The 13,319-nt window shown below is 38.4% G+C and overlaps 1 protein-coding gene and 1 pseudogene across 5 annotated transcripts in view; one reads left to right on the top strand and one right to left on the bottom strand.

The window, feature by feature from the left end:
• Positions 1–979: 979 nt before the first annotated feature.
• Positions 980–4,126, bottom strand: LOC112575919 (annotated as a pseudogene).
• Positions 4,127–5,421: 1,295 nt separating this feature from the next.
• The window catches only part of LOC112574678 (rab GTPase-activating protein 1-like), a 40,342-nt gene continuing 32,444 nt past the window's right edge, over positions 5,422–13,319 (top strand). For 2 of the 5 annotated variants that reach the window (XM_025255900.1, XM_025255898.1), the window contains exons 1-5: positions 5,422–5,569; positions 8,590–8,678; positions 9,203–9,660; positions 10,461–10,665; positions 13,137–13,187. In XM_025255900.1, the coding sequence (XP_025111685.1) occupies positions 9,369–9,660; positions 10,461–10,665; positions 13,137–13,187 (548 nt within the window). In that variant the 5' untranslated portion in view covers positions 5,422–5,569; positions 8,590–8,678; positions 9,203–9,368. The remainder of the gene's footprint in view (positions 5,570–8,589; positions 8,679–9,202; positions 9,661–10,460; positions 10,666–13,136; positions 13,188–13,319) is intronic. The other 3 variants (XM_025255902.1, XM_025255901.1, XM_025255899.1) reach the window with 2 other exon arrangements.

The raw sequence follows: 13,319 nt of genomic DNA, 5'->3' as shown, positions 1-13,319 counted from the left end.
ATAGATATTAAAGTAATTTTTCAACTGATGAGCAGTATAAATTCATTTCTTACCATTTTTCGGCATCTGCAGACGGCACAAACACTGTATTTTCTGAGTTTGTGTGAAAGGAACGAGCAGCGCTGTACCGAACTTCAAACTAACAATGAGCTCTATAACAACTTCGTCATCGGCAAGACGTACGTAATATTTGAAATGCACGTCGAAGGCCAGAAAAATATCACGCGCCGAAAGCGAATTTCGAAAAAAAAATGGCGTCTTATTTCTGACCTTTTTTAAAAAAAAAATGTACACAGATCTAGATCGAGATTCATCCTTAGCGGGATAGACCACAGTCCACAATAGCTACGTATCAATAAAACGTAACAACATAAAGATGTAAATAGTAAACAGAAAGCTCATATTTACTAGTAAATAGTAAACAAGAAATTAAATCATGATTAAATGATTTTAAAAAATCCTAAAATGATAATTTCAGAACACGCTAAAATTAACGGGAAATCTTCGCGAAGCTAGCTAACGATCTTCATAATCTCTCCACTGTAACTGGGTTTTTGTCTTTTGCGTCCTTCAATATGCAGTTTCTGTAAAAGACAATCTACGAAAATAGAGACGAGGGTATGGCCAACAATCTTGCGATCCGTGTACACCTGAGCAGTGAATAGAAATCTTGTCATTTCAACCAGCCACCTGAAGCCGATTTAATATTTTATACGAATGAGGAGCTGCTGAAAATATCTCCAGATTGATATAGCGACTGCGAGTATTCAGTAACTGAGGTGAAGATTGGCAATGCATGATTACGGCTTTCTTGCTGCTGCTGTTTCTGCAACTCCTTTTTTTTTCATGCTCCTAATTCTGTTGTGTTGTTGTTGTTGTTGTTGTTGGTGCAGTTGTAAAATTCGGTTTCCTGTTCCAGTGCATGGTAACCCGCAACAATGTTTCGCAAATCAGCTCCTCAAGAAATTGTTTTGATAAAAAAAATTTTGACTTTATTGAATTCAATAGACATATAAACGTCCTTTATCGGAGTACAGCAAATGACTCCTGTTTTATAGAAAAATATGTCATGTAAACAATGTGTATAATATATATAAAATATATTTATATACAAATATCTATGTATAAAATGTACAGTATAGCTAACGTCCAAATGTCTCAAAGTTTATGCATGTCGTTTGAAGTCAGAGATGACCGCTTTGAATTTGTCTAGCGAAAGTGCCTTCAGACCTGACATCCTTGCGATCAGTCTAATCTGTCTTTTTACAGTGGACACAAACTTACCAGCAGTATTTTTCTATCTGTAGCCATTTAAAAATGTTGTCCGACTTAAAAGCGTCTCGGTTGTAAAGTGGTAGTCGTTAAACAGAGGTATTAAAACCCCTTCCTGCGTCGTATTAGTTGGCTGTGGGGAAAACTCAAGAAGAACTCAATTATCACTTGTAGCTTTCGGTGTCTTCTTCATCTTCATTTATCGTCTCGAGGCCGACCTCTTCGTAGTCTTTCTCCAGGGCCGCCAGATCTTCACGTGCCTCTGAGAACTCGCCTTCCTCCATGCCTTCCCCCACGTACCAGTGCACGAAGGCCCGTTTGGCGTACATCAGGTCGAACTTGTGGTCCAGGCGGGCCCAGGCCTCAAAAATGGCGGTGGTGTTGCTCAGCATACACACGGTACGATGCACCTTGGCCAGGTCTCCTCCCGGCACCACCGTGGGTGGCTGATAGTTGATACCCACCTGAAAGGATGTCAACACGATGTTCTTTTTCCTTCCGTTCACATCACCTTAGTTCTTTAAGGCTTTAAAGAGCTTACTAATCTCGTTACTGCAAGTTACAGATAAACTTTCAATTTGTCGAAAGTATGTCAGTGGTTATTGATTTAGTTAATTATTTAATTTAGCCATTTCGTATAATATCATCCTTTTGTCCCATTCTTCCTGACTTAAAAAAAAATGCCATTTAAATTACCTTAAAGCCTGTGGGACACCAGTCCACAAACTGGATGGTGCGTTTTGTCTTAACAATGGAGATGGCGGCGTTGACATCTTTTGGCACGACGTCACCGCGGTACAGCATGCAGCAGGCCATGTACTTGCCGTGGCGTGGGTCGCACTTCACCAACTGATTGGCCGGCTCGAAGCAGGCGTTGGTGATCTCAGCAACAGTTAACTGCTCTGGGCAGGCCTTCTCTGCAGAGATGATAGGAGACAACGTGACCAGTGGAAAGTGGATACGGGGATACGGCACGAGGTTGGTCTGAAACTCGATCAAGTCGACGTTGAGGGCGCCGTCGAAACGCAAAGAGGCGGTGACAGAGGACACGCAATGGCCCAGGATGCGGTTGAGGTTAGTGTAGGTGGGGCGCTCGATATCCAAGTTGTTGCGGCAAATGTCGTAGACAGCCTCGTTGTCCATCACGAAGCCACAGTCGCAGTGCTCCAACGAGCTGTGTGTGGTCAGAATAGAATTGTACGGCTCGACTACAGAAGTGGATATCTGCAATTTTAAAATGTAGTAATTTGGCCGTCAGTCTGGGATAGTAATTGCTTAAATATTTGAAAAAGACTCGTGTATTTTCAACGGGTGAAAAAAACTAATACGCATAATACAAAACTTTATCGGTCTTGCTGGACATCCCCCCCCCCCACATGCATTCTACCATAACAAATGCATCCACCTGTGGAGCTGGGTACACAGAAAACTCCAGCTTGCATTTTTTGCCGTAGTCCACGGAGAGGTGTTCTATAAGGAGAGAGGTAAAGCCTGATCCAGTCCCTCCTCCGTAACTACGAAAGACGAGGAAGCCCTGAAGACCCGAACAGTTGTCTGCCTGTATGACCGATAAAGAAACTTCGTACATTAGACCAATACCAACTTAGTTACATTCTGTATTGCTAATTTCAGAATATAAATAATTTGATTTCCACCGCATATTCCTCGAAGATATCTGAGTCAAATTTAGATGGTTTTAAACTTGAGTCGTTTACAAAAACAGTTTCAAGTAATGTTCAAGTAATTTCCCTTTCAGGGAACACTCCTGTAAAAAGATCCTCACTGCCCATCAAAGACCAGTGTTTTAAAAAAAATTAAGACAGAAGAAAAAAGAAAACAAACACTGAGCATCCTTTGGCGGTAAAAAGTTCACAAAAGATGGCAAGTCTCTAATTATGGAAGCAAAAGCTTACAAATAAAGTTTCACGCGTCTCAAAATCCCACAGCAGAGCTAGAAGCAAGAGACTAGATGGGCTATTAGCTCACTAGCTTTCTGATCTGTTCTAGGACCCGGTCCACAACTTCTTTTCCAACAGTGTAGTGGCCGCGAGCGTAGTTGTTGGCCGCATCTTCCTTTCCTGTAATCAGCTGTTCAGGGTGAAACAGATGGCGGTATGTACCCGTTCGTATTTCGTCTGAAAGTTAGCAGAAACAAAGTTTTCCAGTAACAACCAGTACGGTTTGAGATTTTTCTCACTCCTTGCTTACTTTAAATACACATGAAAGCTTACAAATATAGAATATGGTAAAGAAGAAAGGAATGATAAACGATAATCTGCTCAAGCAATGCTGGAAATATCATGCTTTAAATCTTTTGATGTTCGTAGCAGCTGAAGACAAATCGAATTAGAGTTTCTACAGGACAAGATAAGTCTGGAGTAGTTCTTTATGTCTACAGTTAGCGTCTATATGCTTTGATGATTTGGGCTATGTTGTGTTATGCTTTGTGTGTGTGTGTGAGAGAGAGAGGGGTGGGGAGACAAAATAGTTTCCTTTGTTTGTAAAGTGACTAGTGAGTTCTTCATTGTGTAGAAATAAATATAAATCAACATAAAGATCAATAAACATATGTCGAATACATTAACTGTCGACGGTTACTGAGCTGGAAGGTTGACAGACGCTCCACTAACCGATAATTGTTGGTTCAAGATCGACGAAGATAGCCCTTGGCACGTGCTTGCCATCTCCTGTCTCACTGAAAAACTGTGTTGAACGAGTCATCTTCTCCAATAGACGCGCCCGTTGGCATTTGTCCATCAGGCTGAATACCGTGTTCCAGACAGTACAACTCCCAGCAGGAATTGCCAATCTGTGCTCCAGCTTGACCAATGTGGACTGAGATTACTTCACGCTGTTTTAAATAGATTTTTTTTGTTGTTGTTGCATTGAATCGTATTGAAAATAATTTACAAAAATTCAAAGCTACAATTTTCTCATCTGCGAGATTCTATTGTACTAGCAAAACTTTGATTATATACTAATCCAATAACTGAATGTACTGAATGTTCACTTTAACTTTTTATCGAATGGAGTTCATACATGATTTGATATGAACGGCAAAGAGATGATACTTTTTGAGAATATTCCACATAAAGAAGCACCTAGAATGGAGTACATTTGTTTGTCTTCTACACGTATATTGTAACCTTTAGAAAAAGAAAAATCTTATCCAAATGTTGCTAAAGGCATTCGTGAAACAGTCGTTTGGCGTCTTTTAAAAAAAAAATAAATATTAAAATTAAATATGAGATATGGTAAATGGATGATACGAGAGAATCATAAGAAGAGTTCACTACTGTTACAAGTAAACACATTTTAATGAAATGATAGCACATGTATACATATTTTAATGTGTCAGTAGAATCTACAACATCTAACTCGATTGATTTATACTTTTTAAATCTTGATTGCAAAATATACAGACGCAACAAAATTCATAAAAATTTGACAAAAGAAATAATCCCCGATGAATATATCAGGAAAGGTTTTAAGACTAACGCTTAAGTTTTTGTTTTTTTTTCTTACAGATAGCAGCTATTACACTCATCCCCTTATAGTATATACATATACATTAATGAAAAAAGCAGGTGGACAAAATAAGTGCTTTTATCAAATTGTACCACGCTCTTATCAATAAGGGCGTCACTGAATCTTTATTCTTTGAATACATTTTAGCGATTTGAAAATTGAAAACATTTTTCTATAACAGTTCTATAATGTCCATGCTTTAAGAAGCTCAAAGTTATGAAAAAAAAAAATCGTTTCATGCAGTTCTCACCATGTTTGGAGAGGAAAAAAAAATATTTTTCCGGGCCTTCGAAATGGAGACGAGTGCCTCCTCTCTGAGCTTCAAACTGACAATGAGTGACGAAAACTTTTCTTTTTTTTTTTTTGTGGAGGGGGGAGGGGCAGTAAAGTATGACGCAGTTTTTCTGAAAACTTCGTCGATGATCAGAACGGCAGCACGTGCTGACTTAAGCTACCTCCGCAAAGCTAACCTTGTCAAGTTAAACTCTTATGTACTGCTTGCTTTTCTTACCCTGCCAATAATAATAATCATCATCATTGGGTTTCTGCTGAACGTCCATGGTCATAGGCAGTCGAACTCCGCGAAGCAGCCGACGTCTATTTACGGAAACACCCGAGGAACAACGGAAACACGGATCGTGACGTCATGCGTCAGCGCCCTCTTCCTTGTTGCCACACATGTGTGGATTAATTTGTTATGACTGGCTATCTTCACGGCTGCACCAGGAATGAAAGGTGCCGACGAATATGACAAAGAAAACAGATTAAGGTTTGTAATGATTGTGTAACATCGGTTACTAAACAACTCTCAAGCATTCAATTTTCCGGACAATCAAGCCATCCGTGGATTTGCAGCGATTATATAGTAATGGGTGGTTCCAGCGTTGGCAGACGGCTTGTGTGTGAAGATCCCGCATATGATTTGACGATGACACTATCTTGTCTGTGCTGCCGCCTTCGTCGGCAGTATTTGTAGGTAACATGTTTAGAAGTTGCTGTACATTAAATAGAATAATAGAGGCTGCAAAAAGACAGGTCCATATATTTACACGAGTACACACACACTTAACCTTGGTCGGACCTAAAAATTGTTATTACTGGTCATCATTGAAACGTTTTCAATAAGATTTAGAATTATATGCATTATAGCGCTTTTGTACTCTTATTCAAAGCTGTTGTATTTGCCTATCAGTTTATTTCACTCGCTGGAAGCACAAAATTGTTTCAGTGATTAGCCAGTTGACTGATTAGGTAATTAGCATTATAGATGCAAAAGAAATACTGCCAGTTTTTGAGTGTCACATTGCCAAGGATAAGTAGTTACTGCCTGCTTTTGAAACAAACCTGTTTTAGCTAGGTATCTCTACATTGAAGTACTTGAGGAACAAGCCACAATTGCTCAGTGAAAGTAGTGCAAGGGAGATAAAGACTTACCTTGATATTTATCTAGTTGCTGATAGCTGTGCACATTAACATTTAAAAGTGGCATTTTTCATGAGCAAGTGTATAACGTTGATTATTTGGAATGTAGTTTGTTATCTTTGTGGCAGAACATATGCTTTCTTATATAGGTTATATCAAGTTTTTGAAAGATCTCAAATTGCATTTATAGTTCAGCATTTTCATTTTATTATAATATTTTGATCTCACTGACTACCCTGCAAATTGCACAAGCAGTGTAAAAAAGATGAAACTAGGTCTAAAACTTTATTCAGCATGGTCATGTCTTAAAACATTTTTAGCACTAATCTCTCTTTTCTAATCTCAGAGATAAAAAAAAAATAAGGACTACTAACCTGAACACTTGACAGGAAAGTCTTGTTATCAGTTTATTTAATGGCTTCCTTAGCTTGAGTTCTTTTTGTAGGTTAACAACTGTTTTGTTTTCTTGGGTACTTTAATATTAACCTTTTCTCTTTCTGAACTATTGTTAAATTCTTAACCAAGGCATGCATACACTGCCCAGCAGACTTAGCAGTCATTTAATTTATTTGGTTATTTTTAATGCAAGGTTCAATTGTCTAGAAGTCAGGGAACATTGCTAGGTGGTTAAAGATAGTCTTGACAGAATGTTTACCTTCCTGACATTTTTTTTCAATTATTCGCATTACTTGAGATCTTAAGAAGAGTATACAGATTATCCATAGTTATATGTACCAGAATGAGCTGAACTCTGTTTAACTCTGCATATTATAGTTCTGCATTAATTTGAGACAGTGACATTTTAAAAGACCTTTCCGCACCAAAATAGTTCTAACATTTAGTTTAGTAACAGAGTGAGACAAAGAAGTAATCTCAACAGACGATGACTCATTGTTTCCTACATGTGCAAGGGCTGATGCACTTAGCAAAGTGAACATTTAAAATTGTTGACATACTGAAGAACTAATGGATTTTTTTAGTCCATAGGATGGGTAGAGGTTTGTTTCCAGCACAAATGGTTACTTCAGTGAGTAATGTTGGCTGCTCCTCAGGGTTCAACAAGAAATGGTATTGATGTAGCTGCAACATTGATTAGCATGCAGGAAATGTGTTCTTCATGCCAGACTGGTTGTAGTTTCATTTACTGTGCTTTATGTAGGATGGTAAAATCACAATGAGCATTTTGTGTTTGTCTGCACGGATGCTGTGATATTTGGACCTTTTTTGTGTCCTTTAGTACATGCGTGCAGCTGGGGGGCTTTTGTAGTTTGCTGGTGCACTTGATTATGGATCAGAAGGTTGCCTGCTTAGGCCTATTGCTGTATCCTGCCCACCTGGCATATGGGTATCAAAATGGGTATCTGATTTATTAGGAAGATAAAGATGGCAGAAGAAGAAGTTTAGACCTTCTACATACTTCTCTTTATGATGAACCACATGTTCACTGACCTTACAGCTATTACACTCTGGGTGGGCATATTATTTTTTATGTCAATCAGGGCTTCTGCTAAGGCTAAATTCTTTGGGGTCCCAGGGACCCCTTCTTCAGATTTTTAAGGGGTCCCTATTCTTCGCCCAAATTTGAAAGGGACCCCATTGACGAAAATTGAAGGGGCCCTCCGAACTTTTAATGCGTACTGTACGCAATTTTTTGCGTAAGCAGAAGCCCTGTCAATTATCATAACTGCAGATATGCAGTACCACCCCATTAACCCAAGTCTTCAGAATTAAAAAACTCAAAAAAAAGTAACATGATACAGTGATACCTCGGTTCTCGAACGCCTTGACTTTCGACCAAATCGGTATTCGACCAGGAAATTCGAGAAAATTTTTGTCTTGAATCCGAACAAATATTGGAACTCGAACATCCGAACGTCCGAGATGAGCCGAGTTGAGCCGAATGGCGTTCATCTCTGCCCAGCGCGCCTTAATTGCTTGCTGGGCATCGTGACAATAACCATCCCCCTTCCCTCCTCCCTCTCCACATTCATTCCTCTCTGCCATAACGTTTGGTACAGGTACAGTAAATGAAACAATTTACTGTACTGTACTTACAGTATTTTTTTGTTTTTTTGTTTTTTAAATAAATAACTTTTATTTCTATTTCTTGTTGAGACTCGTGTGTTTTCTACATATTATATACAAATTAGGCCAGTAATAGGCATTTTCTGGGCTTGGAACGAATTAATCCAGTTTCCATTATTTCCTTTGGTTTTTCATTGCTTCGGTTCTCGAACAATTTGGTTCTCGACCGTCCTCCCGGAACGAATTATGTTCGAGAACCGAGGTATCACTGTATATGTTAGCCTTTACCATATTAATCAGTTAAGTTGCAATCTTGAAACATGATGAACATTTGTGAAACAGAAGGATGCAGTGTGCTGCTGCTGCAAGGGGGTGGAGCAGTGTGTCTGAATGCCATGTATGCAATTAAATGGAGCAGTTTGCACTATAAGGTGAGGAAATTATTCTTTTGTCAACAAAAATTTTCTGTCAGTAGTTGATTATATGTTGCTGTCCATGTTTTTTCGTCATCTGTCGGGAGGCGTTTTTGAGCTAGCTTTGATGGCAGGATGATATGCTATATTAATTAATATGATTCTTGACTGCATTTTGTTTTTTCATTCCCATGGTTTTAGAATTGTGAATCATTTCAGTTATTTCAAAAAGTGCTAACTCTTCAGATCAAAAATGTAATTCTCATTGACTGATTAAGCTTTTTCAGCAATTTATGCATGATTAGACTGGAATGAGTAACGGTCAAGAAGTAACCATTTCTGATCCTCTATAAAAGCCCTAATTTAGAATGATGTTCTGCTGGTGATCAAGATATCTGTTTAGTTTCAAGATTTATAATAATAAAGGCGATAAAATGCTTGAGAGTACTAACTCAGGAATATTGGAGATCACGTTGCATGTCTTGAGAAGAGTCTAGCTTATTTTCGGTTCATGCATGACTGATTGCAGCCCTTTTTTGCAGACTTTAAATGTTCAACGCTGAGCATTGAAGAGGACATTACAGTGCATTTATCTTGATAACACTGAGCATTGAAGAGGACATTACAGTGCATTCATCTTGATGTGTGTACTAATGATCAACAAGGAATGAAAAGTTTGTCAAGGCCTGCACATCTGAGTGGGTGGCTATGGAGGACACAGTGAGCCAGGAGTCCATTGAGTCATCATCCACTGGAGATGAATTTGTAGTTGTAAACGGCGAACCCAAGCTTAAAGTCACAGGTGATTTCAGTGACATTGGTGACGCCATGATGTCGGATTCTACTGTGTGTGATACTCGACTTTCTTCCAGTCCAGGGAGTCCAGAAGATAGCAAGGATCTTAGTCATGTCATTCCATCAAGTCAGTCTGTTGGCTTCTTGGCAGATGACCTTGGACTTGGCGACATGACAGAGAGTCAAGAGGACCAGTCTGGAGCAGGTAATGTTTGTCAAAGAATACTGCAAATGTGAAAATGTAAAACTTGTTCTGTTGGAAATAGCAATTCCCTTCATTGCATATTTATATCTTGGAAAAATCCAGAATGCATGATGCTGCTGAAGTTTGGGTTAAACTTCCTAGCAACAGGTGAAACCTACTAAGAAACTGTGCTATCTAAAGTGTCATTGTCTCTCTTATAAATCTGATTGCAGGAGTCCTAACATGATCTGCATTTTACTTTAAGGTGCATGTAAATGGATAATTAATCTACTGCTAATGAAGGCTTCTTTCATGCATATACACTCACATGCAGAGTTAAACTAAGATAGTAAGACACCTTTTGTATAGCTCTATCCCAGTCTAAATACACCTTTTTTACTTGTCTTTCCTACAGTGTAGAAAAAAAGTTTGTGGATCTTTCTTTCAATGCTCCAAAATGCTGAACATTTGAGAATCTAATTTTATTGGAGCAATGCATTTATTAAAGAATTGTATGACTGCATATAACTGTTTCATGAAGTTCAGAGTTCTGTGGCATGATACCAATATAATCATATAACAGCATTGATTAGTGGTGCTAGATGCTAGACACAAACTCCCCTCTGTGAAAACTGGGTTGTGGGAAAGATTCGTTTTCAGGATGTTTCTTTAAAACATGAAAACAGGAAATGTTTCTTCATACATGGCTGGAACATAGATAAAAACAATTAGACCAGATAGCTGTAAACCCACTTATGTATTATAATTTTTAGATGCCTGTTTTAGTGTTATCAAGTAGATATCTTGCTGATGTTCGTCAGATCGTGGGCGGTCAGTCTCACTTCCATCCCTTTCTCTTGGTGACTGCACCATCTTCAATGGTGTAACATACCTCGGATGTGCTATGGTGAATGCTCCACGGTCTGAAGTAGAGATATACCGCAACATGGCAGTCCTGAACAGCCAGTCCCACAGTGCCATTCCTGTGGCCTTGTCTGTACCAAGTACATCAGAGGGCAGCGTCAGGTCAGTGAACTGCTTGTTTGCCTTTGCTGTGCTGCTTTACTGTATGGTGAGCATGGGCTGTGTATTTGTGTTTTGGGGAAGCAGGTTATTGTGGCAAAGTTTTTATGTATGTTGTATTCAATGGCAACACAGCATGTGTGCATGTTGGATAGCTTCAGATGGAAGTAAACACTTTTTTGGTTGCTTTTTTCATGGAATACTGCTAAAGTTAACAAAGAACCTACAGTATTATTTTAAGGATATGCTGTATATAAAGGGTATTCTCGTGTCAATGTTTTCAAGGTTTATTCTTGGAAGATTTCCACAGTGATGAAACACTCCTCTTCAGAGCTCTTCATTTTCATATTATAATTTGGAGGTAAAAGGTTGGCTACTATGTTCAAGCATTCCAATTGGCTACAGCCATGCAGTGTAGATCAACCCTTGCAAAAAATAGAGCCTTGTCCTATCCATGAAACCCTACTTTAAGGCCTCTTGCTCAAAGCTCGGAGGGTCTTGTGCAAGGCATGCAAACCCTGCAAAGTGCTGTACATTGCAACGTGAGAATAACCTTACCTTCCTCTGTCTTTCTGACTCGCACACACATGCAGTTTGTGCACTTTTAACCCTTCACCCCACCCCATTAACATGTATGATGCTGTCACCAGTGCTACACTTCTAAAGAAGAGAGGATCATTTGCTGAGAAATGGACAGATATACCAATATTTATTCATTACCTTTACTAATCAGATTAGTAGACCTAAGTAGTATGCAGGAATTGCTGCAGATGACACTATTTTCAGGTCTTTGTTAAAACTCTGAGTAAATTTACTTTTAGGCTGAAGCGAAAGAAATGGCTGATGATGTGTGAAAGACATAAACATACAATGATAAGAACCATTAGAATTTCTAACAATCCTAACAGGCTGAGGGGATCAGCTCTCCTTGATTTTGTTAATGCTTTGTGGTCATGCTTCGATTTGGATAGAAGTGTTGGACCTTCATGTTTACACATGCCTCTTGTTGCGTTTTCCACTCAATGTTTCACTTGCTCCAGCAGATACATTGATCTGCTTTGAACAAACTGAAGTGATGATCACCCTTTAGCAGTTTCATATGATAAACATTTCTTCATATTCTCAAGATTACTCAGTATCTTCTCAGTATTTTTCTAATGTCACAGACCTTATTTTCTGGTTTCCATTAAATCTACAGTGATCGCCCTTACTGCCAGGAACGCAGCGAGTCCTCACATTGTTCTTAGTTTTATATCTTTGTTACTTTTTTGTTAACTTGTTCTACATCTATCTTTGTCACTATTTTCTTATCTTGTTCAGTGCAATGAGTCCGCCTTTGGCTAAGACATTGCGCTTTATAAATTCTCACTTATTATTATTACTTATGTGACACTCTTTTTCTATGGAGTAAGCAGGCTGCTTTTCATGTAGATTATCAGTGTGTAGAAAAATTTGTTTTCTGTTTTCTTTAATGAAACTGACATAACTGTAAGTACTCTTTATTTTTAGGCATCTCCATTAATATGTTGAGATAATTTCTGGAAGGGAATAGTAGATTTTACACAATCAGATATGTATGGAAAAGTTTTTTGGTAGGAAATATTGCCAGTGTATATGTAGTACATGTTTGTGTGTGTTTGTGCACGCACAAATGAACATGCACATATGTGGGTATAATATCAGTGCATCATAAAGATCCTGAAGTCACCCAAATGGATAAGTAAGAGGTGGCGTAATAAAGCCTTTTGCAAAAGATGAAAAGAATTAGGTTTGTGTATTACAGCTATAAAAAGGCAGAAGCTTCGTTTACTGTTTTTTTTCTATTTCTTTAAATCATAAATGCATAAATGACTAAATCTGTCATAATTACTATCATCAACAATATCTGACAAAGTTCAGCATTGAATAAAAATAAATTTATGAGGGTGAGATGTATGAAAATGTTACTTTCCTAAAACCTAGTGTTTGGTGACAGTTTTAGAATAGTCAGATATTGCCAGTTCCTTTATGCTTTGCATTTTGTCCTGAGAACAGTTAAAGGATGCAAATAAAGGTTCAAATGAACTTGTTAAGCTGAATGTTCGTTTCTAAATAGGGGTTCAGGCTGAGAGTTGTGAAATCACTAAAATAATTCTTCCTTGTATTGGTTTATTCTACTTGGGATATTGTCCTTGTTGACTTGCAGGTTAGACCATAATGCTTTAGTGTTGGTCTTTCATGTCATCAGCACAGATGAGAACATTTCATGCATGATCAAGTAGCATTACTTTTCTGAACACTGCTGATATGCACACCTGTGTGCATAGAGCAGGATGAGAAAAAGAAAAGTTTCAGCTAAATCTTTTCAAAGAAAACCTGATCACCTAAGATTACATTTTTAGCAATAAAATGTATTCCCTGTACCATTTTGTTTTGTTTCCTTCTTTATGTTTTCATATTCATTGTCTTTGCTTTGATTATTTGCTATTTTTAAGACTGTCCATGCCAGACCTCCAGACAGCTTGCAACGATGGCAACAGTTCAAAGTGAGGATGCATTCTGACCATGAAGCTGTAGAACCTTGAGTTTACACTAGCTTGCTGCATCCTTCTCCCAAGGCTTTTCCATTTTCCTCGCATTTCACTTTTATGGTGCCTCGAGCAGGCTGGCTTTTTATT

Source organism: Pomacea canaliculata, linkage group LG11 (genome assembly GCF_003073045.1).
Source record: "Pomacea canaliculata isolate SZHN2017 linkage group LG11, ASM307304v1, whole genome shotgun sequence".
Taxonomy (NCBI): domain Eukaryota; kingdom Metazoa; phylum Mollusca; class Gastropoda; order Architaenioglossa; family Ampullariidae; genus Pomacea; species Pomacea canaliculata.
This window is presented reverse-complemented; position numbering and strand designations above follow the sequence as displayed.